At 43.1% G+C, this 26,012-nt stretch overlaps 1 protein-coding gene across 3 annotated transcripts in view; it reads right to left on the reverse strand.

The window, feature by feature from the left end:
- Positions 1 to 26,012, reverse strand: part of ADAMTS12 (ADAM metallopeptidase with thrombospondin type 1 motif 12) — a 393,951-nt gene that overhangs the window by 166,566 nt on the left and 201,373 nt on the right. For 2 of the 3 annotated variants that reach the window (XR_010941915.1, XM_067730476.1), the window contains exons 4-5: positions 7,933 to 8,129; positions 6,892 to 6,975 (exon numbers count right to left, since the gene is read on the reverse strand). Coding sequence is in view for 2 of the 3 variants with exons in the window: in XM_067730476.1 (XP_067586577.1) it covers positions 6,892 to 6,975; positions 7,933 to 8,129 (281 nt within the window). In the remaining variant the exon portion in view is untranslated. The remainder of the gene's footprint in view (positions 1 to 6,891; positions 6,976 to 7,932; positions 8,130 to 26,012) is intronic. The other variant, XM_067730477.1, reaches the window with a different exon arrangement.

Genomic DNA, 26,012 nt, shown 5'->3' on the forward strand with positions numbered 1-26,012 from the left:
CCAGACAAATTTTTTTCGTATTTCCTTTGAAAACAAAAATAGATTTCCCTTTTTGTTCTTTCATCATTTTTTCTCACCTCATTTTCTAAAACAAGTCCAATTCACTTCCCACTTCCCCTTTCCTATTTATTTGAGTATGTGACCTGATTGGACAGGGAGGTGACCTAGAGGAAATCAGTGGTGGCTCGCAGAAAGAGTCCCAAATGGGAGAGAGAAGATGATCTTGCAAGAACATGGCTTTTATTATAAATTGTTCTCTTTGTAAGCTCTCTCTTTACAATGAAAAAAAAATCATGTATTGATTTCCTTGAGAATTTGCGATTCAACGCACAATCTGATCGTGCTCTGCTAGCCAGGCTTAGGTTCCTGGAAGAAAGAGAACAGGCAGAGAAGGGAAAAGCAATAAAGTGGAATAACTCAACTGATGATCAAAGGAAGAGATACTTGATTTTTTAAAAAATTAATTTATTTATTTTTGGCTGTACTGTGTCTTCGTGTTTGAGCTTGGGCTTTCTCTAGTTGCAGCGAGTGGGGGCTACACTTTGTCGCGGTGCGCGGGCTTCTCATTGCAGTGGCTTCTCTTGTTGCGGAGCACGGGCTCTAGGCGTGCAGGCTCAGTAGTTGTGGATCACGGGCTGTAGAGCGCAGGCTCAGTAGTTGTGGCGCAAGAGCTTAGTTGCTCCGCGGCACGTGGGATCTTCCCAGACCAGGGCTCGAACCCGTGTCCCCTGCATTGGCAGGAGGATTCTTAACCACTGTGCCACCAGGGAAGCCCGAGATACTTGACTTTTAAAAAAAGTGATGAATGTACGAATTCATTTACCTTATTTTTGACATTTATCTTGAAAAAGCAGCAGTTCTATAGGTTATAACAGACCCACCAATCACCCTGGGGACAGGGAAGTCACCAGTCTGAACTGCCGGAGTTAACAGGCTTTTAACCCCAGAGGCTCACAGAAGTGAACCCAACACTAAATCACTCTGAGACCAAGAGCGAAATCCTCTGTGAAAAGTCATCTCCCTCCTGTCTGTCAGCTCTACTGCAGCTCCTTCAAGCCAGCCTGACACCCGCAGGCTCTACCCCTCAATGGCACAGCGACCTGGGGCCCATCTAGCTGGCGTCATCCCAACTCGCTCCCATCCCAGTTTTGTCTCCATCCTGTTCTTAAAAGAAGCCTCCAACTTCTTATGATTCTAATCTTCTCCTTTAGGTTTTCTGTTTTCTGTCAAGGACTTTGGTACAGTTTCCTCATCTGTGAAATGAGTATTACAGTAACAAGTTTCCAGGGTTGTTGTGGGACCTGATGATGATGACAATGATAAGAATAAGAATGATACTGACAAGTAACACTGATGGAGTGGTTTCTACAAGCCAGATACGAGGCTGACTATTACATGAATTAACACGTTTGATTCTCATAGCAACCCTAGGAAGTAAATATTTACCAGATGAAGAAATGGAGACACAGATGAGTAACCTACCAAAGGTTACATGACTAGAAAGAGGGGGGACTGACTATAAACCTGTGCTCACTACAATGTTAACTGCTCACAAGAGTAGGAGGGAAGGGAGCAATCCTATCCGTAACCCCAGCCCAAAAGTAGAGCAGGGAGGCCATTGAATGAGTTGGTCTAAAGTGGAAAGGGCTAAAGGTTAAGTTCGTGTGCGAGTCCTTGAGGGAGGATGGAAGTTCAAAGGATAGGACTAGGGTCATAAGGTGGAAATGAGAATTTGATTTAGGGCTGGATGGAGGCAGGATAGGACAGAGAGCAAGCTGGCTCATCTCTGAAGCCACTCTGATTGCTTGGTCCCTGATGTCTTTTTTTTTTTAATTTTTAAAAACTTTTTTATTATGGAAAATTTCAAACATATACAAAAGTGGAAGGAGTAGTGTAATAAATCCCGATGAATCCATCAGTTAGCTTCAAAAATTATCAACACATGGCCAATCTCATCTCACCATGATGTCTTAATATGCTAGACAAATCTTTCCAGCTCATGGTTTTGTGTACCTGAGTTTCCACTGGTCCAAAATGTGACCCTCTATTCTTTGAGACATCTCCAGGATGCTCCCAAATTAGTATTGCATCCGACTAATTTATTCTCAAAATGTGATGAAATTCCCCAGTGGTTTTTTACATGGCAGTAACTGACATAGAGAAACTGTATTTTATGTATGTAGGTTAATCACCAAGTCTCTGGAACCCACCACAGAAAATGAAGTCCAAAATGCTGTTAGCTGTCAGGTATGACTTTGAATAAGAAAGATGAGAGCCATAGAAAGTCACTGATGGAAGAGACCTACCTCAGTGTTCCCCACCTCACGTCACTTCCCACAGAGCCTCAGAGCCATCTCTCTAATGCCTTTCTCTCCATTTCATCTCTCAGTTTGGAATCAACCAGAGACTCCCACAGGATTAGATCCAAACCCCTTTATGGGGCCACAGGCTTGTCATGACTTGGCCACTTATCTTCACCCACTGACTGCTGGCCTCACTCATTCACTCTTTCTCTTATCTGTTATATACCAGTAGGGCTAAGTGGCAAGCAACACCAGACCCAACCTTTGCCAGACCCAGTCTTACACACTAATGGAGGAAAGTATGGCAGGCAAATAGATGTAAAGTTACAATTCGGATATGTGCTATGAAGGAGAAATGCAGTATTGTGGGAGTATATAATAAAATATTACTGGGCATGGACATCAGGGAAGGCTTCCCCAGCCAGGAGACACTTGAGCTGAGATCTGAAGGATGAAGGTGTTAACTAAGTGAAGTCAAAAAGGAAGACAGTCCAGGCAATAACAAGACCAGCAGCAGGAGAAAGCATGATAAGTAGAAGACTATCACTCTATCTCAAGAGCAAGGAGGGCATAGTAAGTGATTAGAGAGGGAATCAGAGAAACACTGGATTGCTTTAAACCAGGGATGGGCTTTGGAAAGGGGTGTCAGGAGGGTAGAGATAATCAGATTACCATTTAGAGATCATCCTGGCTGCAATGAGAAAACAAGATCAAAAGGAATCCAAGCAGACCAGAAAGTACATACAACTATAGCCCAGGAAAGAGATAACTGTATCTTGAATTAAAGTGATGTAAATGAGATGGTCAGAGAAAACTGTGAGTACATGATGATGGGCTGGATATGGGGTGGAGGGGGGAGAAGGAGGTGTCATGGATGCCTTCTGGGTCTTTGGCTTCTACAACAGGAAGGATGATGATGTCACACACAGAGACAGGTAACACTGGAACAAGACCAGGTGTGAACGGAGGTGGGCAGGTTTCCATCGGCTGTTTTCTCTCCTGCCTCCGACAAAATCTCATTGTTTCCTTTTTTCACAGCAAGGTTTCTGAGCCTCCCATTTTGTGGTTCATGATCAGTGGTGTGTTCACAGCCTCTCACAGATAAATGGTCTAGCATATATGCATGCTTAGTGCTTAGTTTAAGCACTAAGGCTATTGTCCCTACTTCTAGGTTCCCCTTCCTGGGATGTCCTTCCTCACTGGTTAATTTCTTCTCATCCTCTAAAACCCAGCATAGACATCCAAGTATCCTTCCTTATCCCAGGTACTCTTTTTCTTTTCTTTGTATTCATGACAAGCTCAATTTGAAATTTTCTATTCTGTGCCTTTGTGCAGGAGATGCTAAGCTCCTCACAATCAGAAATACGACGTTGATTCATATTTGTACCCTCACCAGCTAGCACAGCATGAGACATAGAGTTGACGTACCACAACGTGCTTCTCATTTACAGATGAAGAAAAAAGGAGGGATGCAGCAATGATGTGACTTTCTCAGAGTTACCTACGGGATGATAACAGAGTCAGGACTCGAACTCAGGTCTCCTTGCTCAAGAGCAGTCACCTCCCAGTACCTCACACTGTACTTCCTGCCTCTGGCTGCTACCCTGATGTAAGTTAAGGGCTGGAATCATTGCTGTTTGCTGTTGATGGGGCTGCTCATTAGTCCAAGATGTGAAGAACAGTGAGAGCCATGATCTGGGAATCAAGAAAATGAGAATTGTGAATTGCAACTCTCCAATGAGCTGGCCGTTCTGTTGTCAAATTATGAACCTTGTACCCCTTGGAGAGTCTATAAAAGCTTGAATGAGGAAGATATTTGGCAAGTGGGAGAAAGGAAGCCATGGATTTTTGCAGCAAATCATTTGTGTCTCATTGCACTTGCGAAATGAGGAAGGGAAGAAGAAAAACAATGTAACTGTGGTGGGGTCAGAGAGGTAATGGCCAATCCAGTTCTTTCAAAGGATTCCACTGGAAGCAAGACTTTGGCGGCATTGTTTCCTGGAATGAAGAGCTACAGAGTTAAAAGGGGCCCAAAATCCACAGAAGCCACATGTTGAGCTCCCACTAGTGCTGCTGTTGAAACTGCAGAGGGTAAAGGTTTTTCCTTCCCACACCCAGAAGAACCTTCCTTTTTTCCCCCTGTAGCTAAGCATGCATATATGCTAGGCCATTATACAGTAGTGAAAATTTGTCTTCCAAGGTATCCAGGTATAATTTTCAAAAAGTTAAAAACATAATTCTCAGACAGATATATAGTGAGCCCATGTTCAAGATATATTTAACTCACTAATAAGGAGACAGGCAAGATGGCAAAGCTGGTTCGAAGGCAGATACATGAAACTGATGCAACTATAGTCAGTTAAAAAAAAAAAAAAGAATGCTGGCCTAAGACTGCTACATTAGATACAAAATTACATAATGTTCCACAGACCAATAAAACCATAGTCTTTGGAGTTATCTTCTTGCTGGACACAAATCATTTCCATCTCTACTGTCCAAAACCCATTTGTACTCTATCAGTTTCCTGCATGTTAACACCTAACTTTACCATGTCTAGACCCTAATCAATCATGAATAATAATCAAACAAAGTTACATTCCCATAGAGTGAGATAGGTCAGTTAGACACTGAAAGGACACATAATTTTTGTTTTGCCTGGTTTCTAAGTTTTGGGTAAATTTTCTTAACAAAAGGTTTACAGGAAGGGAAATAATATATCCATCGGTATTCCAAGATACCCAAAGTATATCTTGAGTGACTAAGGGAAATAGCGATGGTAGAGGGGAGAAGAAGGAAAAAGGATCAGGCTCCAGAGATCGTTGTTTTAAAATCTTCTGCCTGGAGGCTTCTCCTCCGAAAGCAATCAACCCTGCCCTGAGCATTTTGACCTCAGATCTCTTGCTGATGAAGATTTGAACGATGCCCTTCTTCACATATCTCAGCTGCTGGCTAAGTGCTATAGATTGCAAAGTCATTTCATCAGGTTGGCTGGTTCAGTCATTCACTAAATTTTACTTCATTCATTTATTTATTCATTCATTCATGGCCAGGCACTGTGTTCAGTGCTGGAGACAAAGCCAAGGATAAAGGGACATAGTTACCGCTCTCATGGAATTCACATTCTGATGGTGGCTGAGATAAATAAGAAAAGAGAAAACAAATACACAGACTGTTAATGAATTGCAAGAGTGGTATCAGTAAAGGAAGTAAATCACTTTCCGTGATGGAGAACAGTTAAGTGGGACCAGCTTTGGGAAGGCTGGTCATTGAGACCTCTCTGAAGAGGCAGCATTTCAATAGAGGCCTGAGAGGTGAGAAGGTGTCAGCCACTGAGCAGAGCCAGGGCAGGAGTGCTTCAGGCACTGGGAACCTCAAGTGCATAGGTCATGAGGCTGACGGGGGCCTTGCGTGTTCTGGAACCTATCTGATGTCCAGTGCGGGGGTGGGCAAAGTGGGGGGATATGGGGTAAGCGAGGCAGAGAGTGACACAAGGAAAAAATGGAAAGGTGGACGGAGGCTAGACCATGAATGTCTCTGCAGGACGCAGTAAGAAATGCTGAATTTGTTCTAAAAACGACATAAATCCATTAAATAGTTTTGCTCAGTGGAGCAACTCAATTTGTATCTAAAATTGCCATTCTAACTGCTACGCAGAGATTGGATTAGGGTGCTGGGGGTGTCAGGGAAGGCTTAAAATAGGAAGAGCATTTGGGATCTCACTGTGGTAGTCTAGGCAGGATATGATAAAAGCCATAAACCAACACAATGACTGTGGACATGATGAACAGTGGGTGATTTTGAGATGCAATTTGAAGGCAGGAGCACGGTGGGCCTTGCTGTGGAACGTGGAAGATAAGAAAGGAGGGAAGCAAGAGTGACTCCCAGGCTTATGTAACAGTGCACAATAGCACCGTTTACTGAGATGGGTAAGATGGAGGGTAGGGGAAGGGTGGAAGGCAGGGCTGAGATGATTCGGGCAGGGAGTAATCAAGAATTCCACTTTGGACTAAGTTTCCAAGTTCAAGTGGAGTAGAACACATCCAGGTTGAGATGTCAAATAAGCAACTGGATGTAAGTCTGGAGCTCAAGTAGGAGGTCTGGGCTTGAGGTATCAGTTGAGTCTCAGCATACACATGATCTCTAAGTCTCTGAGAAGAGATAGAATCCCCAAGTAAAATTGCGGAGAGACAAGCGGGCCCAGATCCGAGAGACATGTATTAACATGCAAGAGGTAAATAAACGGTGTAAAAGGTTCAGTATTACCATGTCTCTCCTAACTTTTATTTGAATCACCCAGCCATAACATGATTTAGTCTGTTTCCACTGTGGAACATTCTTAGTCACTGCTGTCAATCTGATTTGTGAGTTACTAGATACAAAGACCGTCAGGTGATTTCAAGTCTGTATATCTTGGAAACGTTCTCTATCTCCCACTTGACATCCCTGAATTCCCAAGAAAATAACACGGATGGGCTTCCAAACATCTTTCTGGTACCCTCTTTCTTGTCCATCCACAGCTCTTCTGAAGGAAGCAGGTAGGGAGTGTGAAGAGCCAGGTCACAAGACCGGTGGGGAAACTATTCCTTACCTCTTCTTCTTCAAGTAGAATGAGCCGAACCACAACGATGTGAATTGCATTGCCAATGCTTGGGTTATGGAACAACCCGGTGACCTAGAGTCAGAAACGGAAAACCGTTAGGCTCACATGAACAGAGAACAGATAAATGCTGGAGGAGGGGAAGAAACAGAACTGTAATGTAGTTGAAATAATTCCTTATCTTATAGATCAGGAATTTTTGGTGGAGTGCAAAGATGAGTGAGATACGGCCACGTGGGAAAGCAGGAAGCATTACAAGGCAAAACGGAAGCTTCAAATTAGGGGTCCTTAACTTTATTCCAATTCTAGCTCCAACTACCTTGAAGAAATCATGTTCTAGTTCTTTGTCTCAGTTTCCTCATTTGTGAACTTATATAAATCAGTGAGGAAAAAAATCATACTAAAATGATTGAGTCACTTGATAAGTAACTAGTAGAAAATGTACATGACACATTATAAGTTTTCCTAGGATACGTGTTTTTAAGAGAAAGAATAATTTGTCCTTAATTATCTAGGCATGGAATATATTTATAAATATAAATACAAATATATACATATATATATATATATATATATTAAAAGGACCAGGGAACTCCCTGGCAGTCCAGTGGTTAGGACTCTGCGCTTTCAGGGCCAAGGGCCCGGTTCAATCCCTGGTCGGGGCACTAAGATCCTGCAAGCTGTGCAGCCAAAAAAAAAAATTAAAAAAAAAATTAAAAAATAAAGGGGGCTTCCCTGGTGGCGCAGTGGTTGAGAGTCTGCCTGACGATGCGGGTGACACGGGTTCGTGCCCCGGTCCGGGAAGATCCCACATGCTGCGGAGTGGCTGGGCCCGTGAGCCATGGCCGCTGAGCCTGCGCTTCCGGAGCCTGTGCTCCACAACGGGAGAGGCCACAACAGTGAGAGGCCCGCGTACCACAAAAAAAAAAAAAAAAAAAAAGGGATCAAAAGAAGGTCTCTTATTTGGGGGATGGAGCACCTCTAGTGGTATCTATTCACCAGCTGCCCCTGTCCCCACGTGGTCTGACGTACCATGTTCATGATGGTGAGGATATAGGACTCCACATTCTCGCTCCCATGGTACTCAATCATCTTCGTGTCGGCCACCACCAGGGTCTCCACCCACCTCTCCTTGCTGATGGAACGCCGAGAGAGGCTTCTGCCTGGCAGCTTGCTCCTCTCCCACTTCTCTCGCTGTAGCTCTTGCTTCTGGGAGGTGCCAAGACTGTCTAAACATTAACCAGAAGATAGCGGGTTCATTCTCTATCTCTCTCACATATTACTCACTTATGTTTATAAAGAGGCAAGGCTGTAAGTTTAAGTTATATTTAATAATGCATGAATACAACGTTCTTATCTATTTGACTGGAATGAAAGAAGAGATCAGTTTAAATGAATATGACCCAGATAAGTGAAATTGGAATATGACAGGGAGGTTCAAATATACTGCTCTGAAATAATTATTACCTGTTTCATTAAATAGGTCCCTCATTAAAAAGATATTATAATCAAGAATGGGAACTTTCTTCTCCTTCTCCAGCTCCTTCTCCTCTAAATTATTCAGGGCTTACTGAACGCAAGGCAGGGTACTAGACTTTAAAATGCTAAGTTGCAGGACTTCCCTGGTGGTCCAGTGGTTAGGACTCCACACTCCCAGTGCAGGGGGCCTGGGTTCCATCCCTGGTCAGGGAACTAGATCCCACATGCTGCAACTAAAGATCCTGCATGCGGCAACGAAGATCCCACGTGCCTCAACTAAGACCCAGTGCAGCCAAATAAATAATTATTTTTTAAAAAAGCCAAGTTGTTTATCCTCATGAACATCTGAGGTGCCTACTGCTATCTCCATCTTGCAAATGCGGAAACTGATGCTCAAAGTGGCTGGTTAAATAACTCCCCAAAGTCACACAGCCCATAACATCCATGGAAGATCCAGGATTTTCTATGCCCTAAAATCACGCATTTTCATATACACCACACTGCCTCCCACAGAGTAAATATGCATAAAACTGCAGAAATGTAAGCTGGAAAAGCTGCATGTGGTTCAGGATATCCTACTTCACGAAGGTATTTTTAAAAAGCTGGAAAAGATCTAGCAAAGCACAGTAAAACTCTCAAGGTGACTCATAGGTTTAAGTATGGAAAAGACAATATATGAGGATCATAGTCTGGAAGGCAAAACCCAGAAGAGGCTATAGAATCATGAAGAGAATTAGAATCATTCTCAAACTCCCAGAAGTTTGAGAAGCACGTCTTTGAAACCTGAAAGAGGTCTATTTAAAACCAAAATAAGAATAAAGTGCTACTTCACACATTGGGAGGTTTAACCCAAGTGGTGGTCAAGTCTAAAAGGTTTCAGTGGGCTCAGAATGGTTTAGAGAGTTGACAAAAGATCAATTTACCAAAAGAGTAAATAAGGAAAGGAGCCTGGGCTGATGGAGAAGCAGTCTCAGTCTTTGAAGATTTCTATCAGGAAGACAGCCACACACCTGCTACCTACTCTCATCGGCACCCTGGACCGCTGGCCAGGGCAGAACAGGAGAGCAGAACAGCAAAGCTCACACCCCTTCCTCCTCTCTGGTGATGGCCACTCAGCCTCAGCTTGAATACTTCCGGTGCTGGGGGCACGCACCAACTCACAGTTCCCTCCTGTAGTGAGCTGGAACCTCCTCCCTGGCATTTCCACTTATTAGTCTGGTCCTGTTCTTCCGAGCCATCTAGAACCACACCTCCTCCTGAGGCCCTGCCTCAGACATGGAATAGGGACAACTAAAACCATATCCGCTCCTTTCCCCACAGTGCTCTCTGGATTGTAGAGCTGATTACACTGGTTTACTATGTAACCCATCCTGGTTCCTCAGTTTTGCTTTATATGTGAAGTTAGAACACACTACACTGAGTAATATTTACAAAAGAAATAACACATGACCATAGGGCTAAATAAATTCAAATTCTATTATTGTGAGTTTTCCTTGAAAATAATAAAGCTGTACTTTGATATGAGACTTTTGAAAAATAATTCAGGATTGCAGAAACCTTAGGGGGAAGTGCTGTGAAGACTTACAAACGGGGAGACGGTTAACCCCTCATCTGCGGTAGAACAACTTTCTATCTTCCTTCTCCCCTTACTTTGCATGGATAAGTATGACTTCCCTAAGGACTCTCCAGAGAGTTGACTGATGGTTTCTAACTCTGAACCCCTACTGACCTCCTGTCTCTCACCCTTTCATCTCTTTTTGAAGCTCATGGGAACATTTTCAAACTACAACCTGTTTCTAAATCTTTCTGCACAAGCCAGGGAACCAGCCACCCTGAGCTCAGGTGGGGTCTGTGCTTCTGGGAGTGGTGTCAGAAGACTGGGCCAAGTAGAGGAACCTTACCAACATGGGTGAGGTGCAATCTCCTTTTCTCGGTCTCCTGTCTTTGCCGTGTGGGGATGGGTCTCCTCCAAGGTGCAAGGATGCTCAGTGCTCTCCACGAGCTCACCTACCTGGGCAACCCAGTGCCCTCACAAAGCCCTTGGTCACACGGTCCCCTCCTCTCCCTTGGCTCCACAGGCTCTGCATCCCTTCCCTGGGTGCTGGCCCCCTCGTATAGCCCTCAGCTCACTGCAGTTGGCAGACACCGTGCAGTATGCAGCCCTTTCATTAAAGAGAACCCTGTGCTCCAGGCTGCAGCCTTGGATCCCTGGCTGGCTGTGGTTCCCCCCTCCCACCTCCTCAGGCCCAAATGTGTCTAAGGTCTGGCAGGAGGCCGGCACAGGTAAGACACTGGTAGAATAAAGGCGATTTCTCTGCTTCTCCCAGTCCTTTCTTTCTTTTCTCACTTCTCCTTCTCTACTCTCCCTCCTCAACCTTTTATCTCCTTGATATTAAGAAACAGAGTTTAAAGCCCATCAGGTTATCTTCATTTTTCCAGCAAATAGGTGAGTCACTCAGTAAATGGTCTTGCAGGAGGAAACATGGAAGTGAGAGACGGCGTCTGGTAAAGACACATATCAAAAGGTTTTCAACAAGCCTACACCAAGCACGTGCTAAAGGCCAGATCCTGTGCTAAGCCCTCCATACACAATGCTTCATTCACTGTGCCAGCAAGTCCATCTGATAAGCCCTAATGTTATCACCGTAGTACAGACGAGGAAACCAAAGCTCAAAGAGGTTAAATAATTTCCCCAGAGTCACGTAGTAAACAACAGAGCCTAGATCCAGCCAAGTCTGTCTGGTGACAGCAACAATATGGACCAGGCTCTATGGGCAAGCCCTATTCTACCTTCCTAGGAATAGAGGCAAAGAAATAAGTGACATGATCTTCGCACTGATGTGACAGTCAATCTAATTGTGCGTAAGATAACAAGAACATATGAAAATGTCATGATCAGGTTTCAAATAATTCCCAAGGAGAGAGATATCAGTTCTATTACAGATAGTGCCAGAAGTGGTGGGATTTGAATTGGGCCCTGTTGGGACTGAGTTGGGAGACAGAATTGTACATATCTAGGCTGACTTTGCTGAGTCCTGAGGAAGTCATCCCAGACTTGGCTAAGAAATGTTATGAACTACAAGAAGTCAGCCCTACACATTTATCTTCAAGGCCTGATGACAAAGCCGGACAGTCCTTCGGGGGCAGGTGAGGTGCCAACAATTCTGGGAAGCTCCTATCTCCCCAACCCCCCCGCCCCACTTCCCCTCAAACACACACACACATTATCTTAGCTCAGACTGCCACAACAAAATACCATCAACAGAAATTTACTTTCTCATGGTCCTGGAAGCTGGAAGATCAGGATGCCAGCATGGTCAGGCTCTGGTGAGACCTCTTTTCCCACTGTGTGCATGTGGAGAGAGAGAGGGATCTCTTTTTCATCCTCTTCTCATATGGCCAGCAATCCAATTGGATTAGGACCCCACCCTTATGATTTCATTTAACCTTAGTTTCCTCCTAAAAGCCCTATGTCCAAATACAGTCACACTGGGGGTTAGAACTTCAACATGGGAAATTCAGGAGGACACCGTCCATTCCATACCACACACACTCTGTTTAGAGATCCCTCTTCTGGGCTGGGATAGCTTCTGAGCACTTTCTACCCTGCTGTGATATCCTGCTGCTTGGGGAATGTCCAGTGAGGCTTTAAGTACCTACAGGGCCAGAGCTCCACTAGCTTTGTATCCAGTGCCTAATACTGTGCTTGGCAAACAGTGACACCAGTAAATGCTTGATGCATGAGTGAAGGAAAAACTAAAAATGAATTGGAACAGATTTATGAATCACAAATAAAGAAGAACTGCAAGAGTTGTTTACTTTTCTCCCTGAGAGGACTGTTTCAGTTAGAGGATTCTCCACACTGAGACTGGGACGTGTTTGTTTTAAGGGAAGAAATCTAGCCAAGTGGGCAGTGTAAGTACAGATGATTTCCTGTCCTGACACAGGAATGACTTCCCTAAACCGGAAGCTAAGGAAGAGCAGGGGTGTGTCCAGGGTCCACTGAGATGTCCAGGACACCCTGAACACTAGCACAGCAGAAGCACTTAAGATCCCTGGGAAATACAAATAATTCAGCTTTTTTTTTTTTTTCCTCCTTTCCCAAATGCTTTAGGCAGCTCTTCACAAAGCTCACTCTCATTTAGAGCTTTCTCAGGTAGTGGAGCCTTTAACTGCCACCTTTCTCTTAGACTCAGGGTCACCTTCAGACAGGAACAGACCAAGCCTTGAGGAAGTTGCCTGGAGGCAGCTCGAGTATTATCAGGTAGCAGGGAAAGTGAACACAGAGCAGGAGACTCTGGAAATTATAGTTTCCTGTACTTTCAAGGGTGCCTTTTTAGCATGCTGGTAGCTTCTAGAAGCTACCTCTTCTACTTAGGGAATTGCTCCAGGCTCTGTCTCCTACCCCAACTCAACTCTTCCCTCATCTGGATTCTCTTCTGCTGCCTCATATGCAGAGCTCCCATGAAGAAGGAAGATTTCTGACTAGCTTAGAACTGTTTACCATTAATTGGAAATTGGCCATGAATTGTACCGACTGCCAGGTTTGAGATCTAGTTTCCCCCAAGAAGATCCTCTCAAGTTAATCTTTACCAGGCCACACTCTATAGCTTCCAGATAAGTGAGACCTAGTACCCTTGTTCCCACCTTCCTGCCACCAGCATGAGTGAGTTTCCTGAAACACAACTCAGGAAGAACACAAACACTAATGCCCACTTCTGACGGAGCGCCTATCAAGAGACAGGCCTGTGATGAACATTTTTTCAGATCTGACATTTATTACAGTCACCCTTCTGTATCCACAGGGAATTAGTTCCAGGAGTCCCTGCAGATGCCAATATCCATGAATATTCAAGTCATTTATATACAATGACATATTTGCATATAACCTACGCACATCCTCCTGTATACTTTAAATCATCTCTAGATTACTTGTAATACCTAATATAATGTAAGTGCTATGTAAATAGTTATAAATACAATAACATGCTATGCAAATAGTTGCCAGTGAGCAACAAATCCAAATTTTGCTTTCTGGAATTTTCTGGAGTTTTTCTTTTTTTTCTGGAGTATTTTCCATCCAAGGTTGGCTGAATCTGTGGTTGGCTGAACCTTCAGATAGGGAGGGCCAACTGTATTTAATTCTCAACAAGTTTTGAGGTAAGTCTTATTATTGCCATTTTTAAGTGAGAAAAATGAGATTCGAAGAGGTTATATTTATTCAAATTTGTTCAAAGTCTCATAGCCACTAAGCAGCAGGTGAGCATTTTAGGTGAGTCAGTCTGAACCTTATTTAGATGGGTGGCATAGAGATGGGGGTGGGATTCCCAGGCTCCACTTGCCTGGAAAAGGGAAGAAGAATGTCTTAAGTCTGAGAGGACCTAGACACCTTGTCCAGGCCCACTGCTGACTCACTCCCTATGGGCCCGGCCTGAACCACTTCTGCACAGAGCCAACTGCAAGTCCCGTGACCATGGACAAATGTTCTCATCACCAGTCCCCACAACTCCACCCCAATGTAATGAGGAAAATGAACTGAACTCCTACTTTAAAATTTTATTTCACTTATGGAACCCTTTCTTCAAACAAAGATTAAGCAAAAAGCAAAGAAAAGAAAGTGGCTCTGATCACTGGGTTGTGGCAGATGACCCTGAGGCGGATTCCACACAACACAACTTTGAGCCACTAGATACCACCATCTCTCAGGGACCTGTCAGCTCTGGTGTTGTCAGAGTTGAGCCAACACATCTTTCCATTGCCCATGCACAACTGTCAGCAGCTGGCTGCCATCACATACTTGCAACCAGATCCCCTTCTTGGCAGAACACTGTGGCCTTTCCCAACAGAGCTGAAGGTCAATGCTGGAGCCATGTACTTTAGCAATGATAGCTGAGCTGCCAGACCTGTTCATCTCTTCAGGCTGGCTTTGGATAGATTTAAAATGCCTCAGATTTTGCATAGCAAAGGAAACCATAAACAAGACCAAAAGACAACCCTCAGAATGGGAGAAAATATTTGCAAATGAAGCAACTGACAATGGATTAATCTCCAAAATTTACAAGCAGCTCATGCAGTTCAATAAGAAAAAAACAAACAACCCAATCCAAAAATGGGCAGAAGACCTAAATAGACATTTCTCCAAAGAAGATATACAGATTGCCAACAAACACATGAAAGAATGCTCAACATCATTAATCATTAGAGAAATGCAAATCAAAACTACAATGAGATATCATCTCACACCAGTCAGAATGGCCATCATCAAAAAATACACAAACAATAAATGCTGGACAGGGTGTGGAGAAAAGGGAACCCTCTTGCACTGTTGGTAGAAATGTAAATTGATACAGCCACTATGGAGAACAGTATGGAGGTTCCTTAAAAAACTAAAAATAGAATTACCATACAACCCAGCAATCCCACTACTGGGCATATACCCTGAGAAAACCATAATTCAAAAAAACTCATGTACCAAAATGTTCATTGCAGCTCTATTTACAATAGCCAGGACATGGAAGCAACCTAAGTGTCCATCAACAGACGAATGGATAAAGAAGATGTGGCACATATATACAATGGAATATTACTCAGCCATAGAAAGAAATGAAATTGAGTTATCTGTAGTAAGGTGGACGGACATAGAGTCTGTCATACAGAGTGAAGTGAGTCAGAAAGAGAAAAACAAATACCATATTCTAACACATATATATGGAATCTAAGAAAGAAAAAAAATGTCATGAAGAACCTAGAGGTAAGACGGGAATAAAGACACAGACCTACTAGAGAATGGACTTGAGGATATGGGGAGGGGGAAGGGTAAGCTGTGACAAAGTGAGAGAGTGGCATGGACATATATACACTACCAAACATAAAATAGATAGCTAGTCGGAAGAAGCTGCATAGCACAGGGAGATCAGCTCCGTGGTTTGTGACCACCTAGAGGGGTGGGATAGGGAGGGTGGGAGGAAGGGAGATGCAAGAGGGAAGAGATACGGGAACATATGTATATGTATAACTGATTCACTTTGTTATAAAGTAGAAACTAACACACCATTGTAAAGCAATTATACTCCAATAAAGATGTTAAAAAAAAATGCCTCAGCCGGGGAGCTTATTTTCACTAAAAAAAAAAAAAAAAAAAAAAAAAAAATTTACCTCATTCACTGGGGACTAAAAATATTTTTACACTTCGGTAATAGACTATCCATTTCTCAAAACTGGTCACTATTAAAGTAAAAACAGCTGTCTTTAAAGACAAACAAGTGCAGTTACATAAACTAAGTATTAGTAACTAGTATACGTCAAAAGCAAGAACCCCCCAGGTTTAGGACTGTGGACATAAATAAGAGAACCTGAAAAAATAAAATGAAATATACTCTCCAAAGGCTGACTGGTCTTGCCTTACAAAGCCTTAAGTTTATTCAGAACATGCCAAAAAAAAAAAAAAAAAAGAGGAAATGATGAACCATTTTGGAAATGTGAAAATTCCCCAAATAACAACATAATCAAATCAAGTATAAGTGAAAGGGAGGGTTTAAGATCTCTCTGGAGAGTAAATCAGAAAGAGAATTTATAAAACAATTTAATCCATTAGCATATTATTTAATTAAATAATTTAATTTTTAACATCTTTATTGGAGTATAATTGCTTTACAATGGTGTGTTAGTTTCTGCTTTATAGCAAAGTGAATCAGCTATACATATACATATATCCCCATATCTCCTCCCTCCTGAAAATCCCTCCCACTCTCCCTAACTCACCTCTCTAGGTGGTCACAGAGCACCGAGCTGCTCTCCCTGTGCTATGCAGCTGCTTCCCTCCAGCTACCCATTTTACATTTGGTAGTATATATAAGTCCACGCCACTCACTCACTTCATCCCAGCTTACACTTCCCCCTCTCTGTGTCCTCAAGTACACTCCCTAAGTCTGCATCTTTATTCCTGTCCTGCCCCTAGGTTCTTGCTTTCTTGTTTTTAGATTCCATATATATGTGTTAGCATACAGTATTCATTTATCTCATTCTGATTTACTTCACTCTGTATGACAGTCTCTAGGTCCATCCACCTCACTACAAATAACTCAATTTCATTTCTTTTTATGGCTGAGTAATATTCCATTACATATATGTGCCACATCTTCTTTATCCATTCATCTGTCAATGGACACTTAGGTTGCTTCCATGTCCTGGCTATTCTAAATAGAGTTACAATGAACATTGTGGTACATGTCTCTTTTTGAATTATGGTTTTCTCAGGGTATATGCCCAGTAGTGGGATTGCTGGGTCATATGGCAGTTCTATTTTTAGATTTATAAGGAACCTCCATGCTGTTCTCCAAAGTGGCTGTATCAATTTACATTCCCACCAACAGTGCAAGAGGGTTCCCTTTTCTCCACACCCTCTCCAGCGTTTATTGTTTGTGTATTTTTTGATGATGGCCATTCTGACTGGTGTGAGGTGATACCTCATTGTAGTTTTGATTTGCATTTGTCTAATGATTAGTGACGTTGAGCATCCTTTCATGTGTTTGTTGGCAATCTGTATATCTTCTTTGGAGAAATGTCTATTTAGGTCTTCTGCCCATTTTTGGATTGGGTTATTTCTTTTTCTGATATTGAGCTGGATGAGATGCCTGTAAATTTTGGAGATTAATCCTTTGTCAGCTGCTTCATTTGCAAATATATTCTCCCATTCTGAGGGTTGTCTTTTGGTCTTGTTTATGGTTTCCTTTGCTGTGCAAAAACTTTTAAGTTTCATTAGGTCCCATTTGTTTATTTTTGTTTTTATTTCCATTTCTCTACGAGGTGGTTCAAAAAGGATCTTGCTGTGATTTATGTCAGAGAGTGTTCTGCCTAAGTTTTCATCTAAGAGTTTTATAGTGTCTGGACTTACATTGAGGTCTTTAATACATTTTGAGTTTATTTTTGTGTATGGTGTTAGGGAGTGTTCTAATTTCATTCTTTTACATGTAGCTGTCCAGTTTTCCCAGCACCACTTATTGAAGAGGCTGTCTTTTCTCCATTGTACATTCTTGCCTCCTTTATCAAACATAAGGTGACCATATGTGTGTGGGTTTATCTCTGGGCTTTCGGTCCTGTTCCATTTATCTATATTTCTGTTTTTGAGCCAGTACCATACTGTCTTTATTACTGTAGCTTTGTAGTATAGTTTGAAGTGAGGGAGTCTGATTCCTCCTGCTCCGTTTTTCTTTCTCAAGATTGCTTTAGCTATTCAGGGTCTTTTGTGTCTCCATACAAATTGTGAAATTTTTGGTTCTAGTTCTGTGAAAAATGCCATTGGTAGTTTTATAGGGATTGCATTGACTCTGTAGATTGCTTTGGGTAGTACAGTCATTTTCACAATGTTCATTCTTCCAAATCCAAGAACATGGTATATCTCTCCATCTGTTTGTATCATCTTTAATTTCTTTCATCAGTGTCTTATAATTTTCTGCATATAGGCCTTTTGTTTTCTTCATATAGGTCCTTTGTCTCCTTAGGTGGGTTTATTCCAAAGTATTTTGTTCTTTTTGTTGCAGTAAATGGGAGGGTTTCCTTAATTTCTCTTTCAGATTTTTCATCATTAGTGTATAGGAATGCAAGAGATTTCTGTGTATTAATTTTGTATCCTGCAACATTACCAAATTCATTGATTAGCTCTAGTAGTTGCTGGTAGAGTCTTTAGCATTCGCTATGTATAGTATCATGTCGTTTGCAAACACTGACAGCTTTACTTCTTCTTTTCCGATTTGGATTCCTTTTATTTCTTATTCTTCACTGATTGCCATGGTTAAACTTCCAAAACTATGTTGAATAACAGTGGTGAGACTGGGCAACCTTGTCTTTTTCCTGATCTAAGAGGAAATGGTTTCATTTTTTCCCCATTGAGAACGATGTTGGCTGTGGGTTTGTCATATATGGCCTTTATTATGTTGAGGTAAGTTCCCTCTATGCTTACTTTCTGGAGGGTTTTTAGCATAAATCGCTGTTGCATTTGGTCAAAAGCTTCTTCTGCATCTCTTGAGAAGATCATAGGTTTTTTAATCCTTCAGTTTGTTAGTAGAGTGTATCACATTGATTGTTTTGCGTATATTGAAGAATCCTTGGATTCCTAGGATAAAACCCACTTGATTCTCATGTATGATCCTTTAATGTGCTGTTGGATTCTGTCTGCTAGTAGTATTTTTGTTTGTTTGTTTGTTTGTTTTTTGTGGTACGCGGGCCTCCCATTGCTGTGGCCTCTCCTGTCGTGGAGCACATGCTCTGGACACGCAGGCCCAGCGGCCACGGCCCACGGGCCCAGCGGCTCCGCAGCATGTGGGACCCTCCCAGACTGGGGCATGAACACGTGTACCCTGCATCGGCAGGTGGACCCTCAACCACTGAGCCACCAGAGAAGCCCTGTTTGCTAGTATTTTGTTGAGGATTTTTGCATGTACGTTCATCAGTGATATTAACCTGTAGTTTTCTTTCTTTCTGACATCTGTGTCTGGTTTTGGTATCAGGGTGATGGTGGTCTCGTAGAGTGAGATTCAGAGTGTTCCTCCCTCTGCTGTATTTTGGAAGAGTTTGAGAAGGATGGGTGTTAGCTGTTCTCTAATGTTTGATAGAATTCGCCTGTGAAGCCATCTGGTCCTGGGCTTTTGTTTGTTGGAAGATTTTTAATCACAGTCTCAATTTCAGTGCTTGTGATTGGTCTGTGTATATTTTCTATTTCTTCCTGGTTCAGTCTCATAATGTTGTGCTTTTCTAAGAATTCGTCCATTTCTTCCAGGTTGTCCATTTTATTGGCATAGAGTTGCTTGTAGTAATCTCTCATGATCCTTTGTATTTCTGCAGTGTCAGTTGTTACTTCTCCTTTTCCATTTCTAATTCTGTTGATTTGAGGCTTCTCCCTTTTTTTCTTGATGAGTCTGGCTAATGTTTATCCATTTTGTTTATCTTCTCAAAGGACCAGCTTTTAGTTTTATTGATCTTTGCTACTGTTTCCTTCATTTTTTTCCACTTATTTCTGATCTGATCTTTATGATTTCTTTCCTTCTGCTAACTTAGGGGTTTTTTGTTCTTATCTGTCTAACTGCTTTAGGTGTAAGATTAGATTGTTTATTTGAGATGTTTCTTGAGGTAGGATTGTATTGTTATAAACTTCTCTCTTAAACTGCTTTTGCTGCATCCCATAGGTTTTGGGTCATTTTTTTGCACTGTCATTTGTTTCTAGGTATTTTTTTATTTCCTCTTTGATTTCTGCAGTGATATCTTGGTTATCAAGTAGTGTATTATTTAGCCTCCATGTGTGTTTTTTTTTTTTTTCCCTGCGGTATGCGGGCCTCTCACTGTTGTGGCCTTTCCCGTTGTGGAGCACAGGCTCTGGACACGCAGGCTCAGCTGCCATGGCTCACGGGCCCAGCCGCTCCGCGGCATGTGGAATCTTCCCCGACCGGGGCACAAACCCGTGTCCCCTGCATTGGCAGGTGGACTCTCAACCACTGCGCCACCAGGGAAGCCCTGTCCTCAATTCTTTTTTCTTTATTCTGCTCTGCAATAATTATTTCCACTATTTTTTCTTCCTTGTCACTTATCCATTCTTCTGCCTCAGTTATTCTGCTCTTGATTCCTTCTAGAGAATTTTTAATTTCATTTATTGTGTTGTTCATCATTGTTTGCTCTTTAGTTTTTCTAGGTCCTTGTTAAAAGTTTCTTGTATTTTCTCCGTTCTACTTCCAAGATTTTGGATCATCTTTACTATCATTACTCTGAATTCCTTTTCAGGTAGACTGCCTGTTGCCTCTTCATTTGTTAGGTCTGGTGGGTTTTTATCTTCCTCCTTCATCTGCTGTGTGTTTTTCTGTCTTCTCATTTTGCTTATCTTACTGTGTTTGGGGTCTCCTTTTCGCAGGCTGCAGGTTTGTAGTTCCCGTTGTTTTTGGTGCCTGCCCCCAGTGGCTGAGGTTGGTTCAGTGGGTTGTGTAGGCTTCCTGGTGGAGGGGACTGCTGCCTGTGTTCCAGTGGATGAGTCTGGATCTTGTGTTTCTGGTGGTCAGTGCTGCATCCGGTAGTGTGTTTTGGGGTGTCTGTGACCTTATGATTTTAGGAAGCCTCTCTGCTAATGGGTGCGGTTGTGTTCCTGCCTTGCTTGTTGTTTGGCATTGGGTGTTCAGCACTGTAGCTTGCTGTTCGTTGAGTGGTGCTGAGTCTTAGTGTTGAGATGGAGATTTCTCGGCGAGCTTTCACTGTTTGATACTATGTGGAGCTGGGAGGTCTCTGGTGGACCAATGTCCTGAACTCGGCTCTCCCACCTCAGAGTCACAGGCCTGACACTCACTCGGTGTACCAAGACTGTGTCAGCCACACGGCTCAGAAGTAAAGGGAGAAAAAAAGAAAGAAGGAAACAAAATAAAATAAAGTTATTAAAAGAGAAAATAAAAATTATTAAAATTTTTTTAAAAATTAAAAACTAATTAAAAAAAAAAGAAAGAAGGAAAGAAGAGAGCAACCAAACCAGAAAACAAATCCAACAATGATAACAAGTGCTAAAAATTATACTAAAAACACGGACAGACAGAACCCTAAGACGAATGGTAAAGGCGAAGCTACACAGACAAAATCACACAAAGAAGCATACACATACACACTCACAAATAGAGAAAAAGGAAAAAAATATATGTATCGTTGCTCCTAAAGTCCACCTCCTCAATTTGAGATGACTCATTGTCTATTCAGGTATTCCACAGATGCAGGGTACATCAAGCTGATTGTGGAGATTTAATCCTCTGCTCCTGAGGCTGCTGGGAGAGATTTCCCTTTCTCTTCTTAGTTCGCACAACTCCTGGGGCTCAGCTTTGGATTTGGCCCCGCCTCTGTGTGTAGCTCTTCTGAGGGTGTCTTTTCTTGGCTCAGACAGGACGGAGTTAAAGGAGCAGCTGATTAGGGGGCTCTAGCTCACTCAGGCCGGGGTGGGGGGAGGGGTATGGAATGCGGGGCGAGCCTGCGGCGGCAGAGGCCGGCGTGACGTTGTACCAGCCTGAGGCATGCCGTGCGTTCTCCCGGGGGAGTTGTCCCTGGATCACGGGACCCTGTCAGTGGCGGGCTGCCCAGTCTCCCGGGAGGGGAGGTGTGGATAGTGACCTGGGCTTGCACACAGGCTTTTTGGTGGCTGCAGCAGCAGCCTTAGTGTCTCATGCCCATCTCTGGTGTCCATGCTGATAGCCACGGCTTGCACCCATCTCTGGAGCTCGTTTAGGCAGTGCTCTGAATCCCCTCTCCTCACGCACCCCGATACAATGGTCTATTGCCTCTTTGGCAGTTCTAGACCTTTTTCCGGATTCCCTCCCAGCTAGCTGTGGCGCACTAGCCCCCTTCAGGCTGTGTTCACGCAGCCAACCCCAGTCCTTTCCCTGGGGTCTGACCTCCGAAGCCGCAGCCTCAGCTCCCAGCCCCCACACCCCCTGGTGGGTGAGCAGACAATCCTCTCGGGCTGGTGAGTGCTGGTCGGCATGGATCCTCTGTGCGGGAATCTCTCTGCTTTGTCCTCTGCAGCCCTGTTGCTGCACTCTCCTACGTGGCTCCAAAGCTTCCCCCCCACCCACTCCCCCATCTCCACCAGTGAATGGGCCTCCTAGCGTGTGGAAACATTTTCTCCTTCACAGCTCCCTCCAAGAGTTGCAGGTCCTATCCCTATTCTTTTGTCTCTGTTTTTTCTTTTTTCTTTTGCCCTACCCAGGTACGTGGGGGAGTTTCTTGCCTTTTGGGAAGTCTGAGGTCTTCTGCCAGCGTTCAGTAGGTGTTCTGTAGGAGTTGTTCCACATGTAGATGTATTTCTGATGTATTTGTGGGGAGGAAGGTGATCTCCACATCTCACTCCTCCACCATCTTGAAGGTCTCTCTAATATTTTATTTTAAATTATCAATTTCATTCATTGGTAACATTTGGAATGACAAGGAATCCCCCTGATTTGAGATCTAATCCCACACACTTTCTTTCCATTCTTCATCTTCTGATAGAAATGTACTGATGCATTTCTCACAATTAAGACCAGATGTGGAGGAGGCAGCTGGGGGCAGAATGAAGACCAAGAAAAACTGAATAATCAACCAAGTGGATAATGAGTCCCAGCATGCTTAAACATTGACAGAAGTCTGGCAGCACATTTTCCTCAGCTTCATGACCGAAGGATTGGTGAATAACTCAGGGACCTTCACACTTCACCCAAGCCACCATGAAAGGCTTCTGAGAGGCTCTAAGTCCTCAGTGGTGAGCTCTCGTTTTCTGCAGGCATCAGTAGTTTACTCCTGCACAATTACATTTTCATGTAAGGTATGGAATTTTGCCAGCCTATAAAAACTAATTATATTGCGAATCTCCAACTGGGGAATTTGGTACTCTTGTTTCCCAAGCTTTCTTGACCTTGGGACTCGTTTTCAGAGCTCCTGTTAATACCTAGACTTCCATGGCACATTACTTGCGGAACACAGCTTTAAGGAAGAGAAGCTCAGGAAGGAATTTAGACTAAATGACTGCCAAAGCCTCTTTAGATTATAAGAATCTCTCATTCTAAAATTACCTACATGAAAGTAAAGAAAAAAATGTCTTGTACAGGAGCTACAGAGTGAGAAAAGAAACTCAGGTTGCTTTAAGTAGCTTATGCTTTCTTTCTAGGTCTTAATGAAGGTTTACATATTGATGGACCAGAAAGACCTATTACATAAGTAGAGCCACTGAGGCAGTGGGAGAGACCAGAGAGTGGTCACTTGGAGAATGGAGCTCTCTTCCATCTGTGGGGATATGGGTGATGGACCAGCATGGGGCCATCTTACAATTTACTTAGGGCTGGTCCTGAGCCTCAGCGGGACCTTCCAAGGAAGAGGCCACTCTGAAACTCCGTATCTACCTCCCTACACTTTCTGGCAGTACTTTTTAAAGATTACTGAGCTCTCCAAACATAGTATGTGCTCAATAAATATGGTGCAAACTACTTAACAGGCTTTTCTTAATGGTAAGATGGACCTACAGGCAAGCATTGACACAGAAGGAAAAATGAATCAGTGCTCTCCAACAGATCTAGGCCACTCTAAGGTGGTGGGCAACCTAAGGTGGGTACCCTCACAATGCCCTTTCTCCATCTGTCCCTTCTCTATTGTTTGTGTCAGGTCCTTAAAACTACCATATCAAGCCTAAGGCAACTTGTGCCTGACTTTATGATGACTGTGTCAGACTACCAGTTCCCGCAATATTTTTTCCTCCTCGTTGACATTTTGCTGGGCACACAGCCTCCTAGAATAAAGACTAAATGTCCCAGCCTCCCTTGTGGCTAAATTCTGACCAATGAGACACAAGGGGAAGTGCTACATGTAACTTACAGAACTTAAAGGGAAGGCATGGATACCTCTTTTATTCTTCCTCCTTTCTGGTCTGAATCTGGATCGTCTGGACAAGGAAGTAGAAGCCAGATGTCAAAGAAGATAGAAAAACAAGATAGAAGACAGACAATACGAGTCTGAGTTCCTGAAGACTGTGGAGCGCTACACCAGCCTTGGACATTTTATCTCCAAATTTCAATGATGTGAGTGATAAAAGTCCGTTTTTCAACTAGAATAAAAGAGGGCTATTTTGTCTGTTTTATTCACTCCTTTATCCCCAGCAACTAGAATAGTTCTTTGCAGTCAGTAACAACAGTAGTTTAAATAAGCAAATATTATATGGGGTTTTCTGCTACACATAAACATATCCTGAATGATATGATGACTTAACCACCCCCTCCATGTTTGTAAGCACTATCTCTTCTCACCCATGACCCTCAGAAGGTGGGCTGCTTTCATCACAAAGTGGTAGCATTTGATCCAATCCCTCAGCTCAGCAAGTTGATTAAACGTAAATAAACAGTGGGCTCTCTTTTAGTACCTCCACTCTGTCACTAGCAGGAATAAGACTGAACTGCTCAACAGCTTCCAGAAACAGTATGTTCATAAATATTACATGCCTACTCTCATTCTGGAGACAACAATCCCTTGAGTCCTATGTATGGTCATCTTAAGAGATCTGAAGGTACCAAGGTTTTGTGGAAAGGGGAAGAAAACACTATGCATGGTTGGGAACCTCGATTCACATGCACTTTAAAATGCAGCAAGAAAATTCTGGGTGATGCCTACTGGATTGTTCATTTATTAACACTCTATCCGGCGGCATCAAAGGCTCAGTGCATCTGTTACTAAGAAACCTAATAGTCAGCTATTTTTGCTGCTGCTGCCTCCCAGATCACACATGACTGCTTGATATTTCACCCACTTGATGCCAGGGCTTAAATAGGTCTAAGCTCTTCCTGCACCCCCAGAGTCCCTGAGTAAAAAAAAATCGTTAACTTGGTGAGACAGCAAGAGTCAAGTTGCAAGTCATGAGGAGAGAAATCTCTGAGCCCTCTAATTAGAGAAATAGATCACAGAAACCTTGAGAAACCATCTGCCTCATTTCTGAGCAGACAGCAAAAGAACAATTCCAGCCCGATGAGATAATTATTATATTTATATCTGGTCATATTTACATAAGTATGGGTGTACAACATATGTACATATGGACATATTTGCAGTTCTTTCCCTCTACTTAACAACAAACGTGCACACATATCAAAACTGGGCAAGTTTTGTTTCCTAAAGGAAACACTATTCTGGAGTCAGGTGCCCTCCTCACTCTAAGGGACAAGGGAACTCACAAAATAACAAGGTGCTCCCCCCTTCCATTTTGAAATTTCTCAGAAGTTCATTAGAGCAAGTGAGACTGTGGGTAATTTTTCTTTTATACACTCTACTGTATTTTCTATATTACTTTTTAAGTTAGAAAAATGAACTTTAAAAATAATGTGAAGGGTGCACATTCAAGACAGTGGAGGAGTAAGATGTGGAAATCACCTTCCTTCTGACAAATACATCAAAAATACATCTACATGTGGAAAAACTCCTACAGAACACCTACTGAACACTGGCAGAAGACCTCAGACTTCCCAAAAGGCAAGAAAATCCCCACATACCTGGAATCGTGAGGGAAACCTACACGCAGAGGTGGGGGCCAAAACTAAAGCTGAACCACAGGAGCTGTGCAAACAAAGAGGAGAAAGGGAAATTTCTCTGGGCAGTCTCAGAATCAGTGGATTAAATCCCCACAATCAACTTGAGCTGTGTGGCTATCAGGGTCTTGGTGCTCTGGCCTGGTGTCAGGCCTCTGCCTCTGAGGTAGAGGGTCAAGTTCAGGACACTGGACCACCAGAGACTTCCCGGCCTCAAGTAATATCAATCGGCAAGAGCTCTCCCAGAGGTCTCCATCTGAATGCTAAGACCCAGTTCCAGCCAACGGCCAGCAAGCTTCAGTGCTGGACACCCAATGCTAAACAACTAGCAAAACAGGAACACAACCCCACCCATTAGCAGAGAGGCTGCCTAAAACCATACTAAGGTCACAGACAGCCCAAAACACACTACCAGATGCAGCCCTGCCCACCAAAAAGACAAAGTCTAGCCCCACCCACCAGAAAACAGGCATCAGTCCCCTCTACCAGGAAGCCTACACAAGCCACTGAAGCAACGCTACCCACTGGGGGCAGACACCAAAAACAACAGGAACTATGAACGTGCAGCCTATGAAAAGG

This window comes from Pseudorca crassidens, chromosome 3, assembly GCF_039906515.1.
Source record: "Pseudorca crassidens isolate mPseCra1 chromosome 3, mPseCra1.hap1, whole genome shotgun sequence".
In the NCBI taxonomy this organism is placed as follows: Eukaryota; Metazoa; Chordata; class Mammalia; order Artiodactyla; family Delphinidae; genus Pseudorca; species Pseudorca crassidens.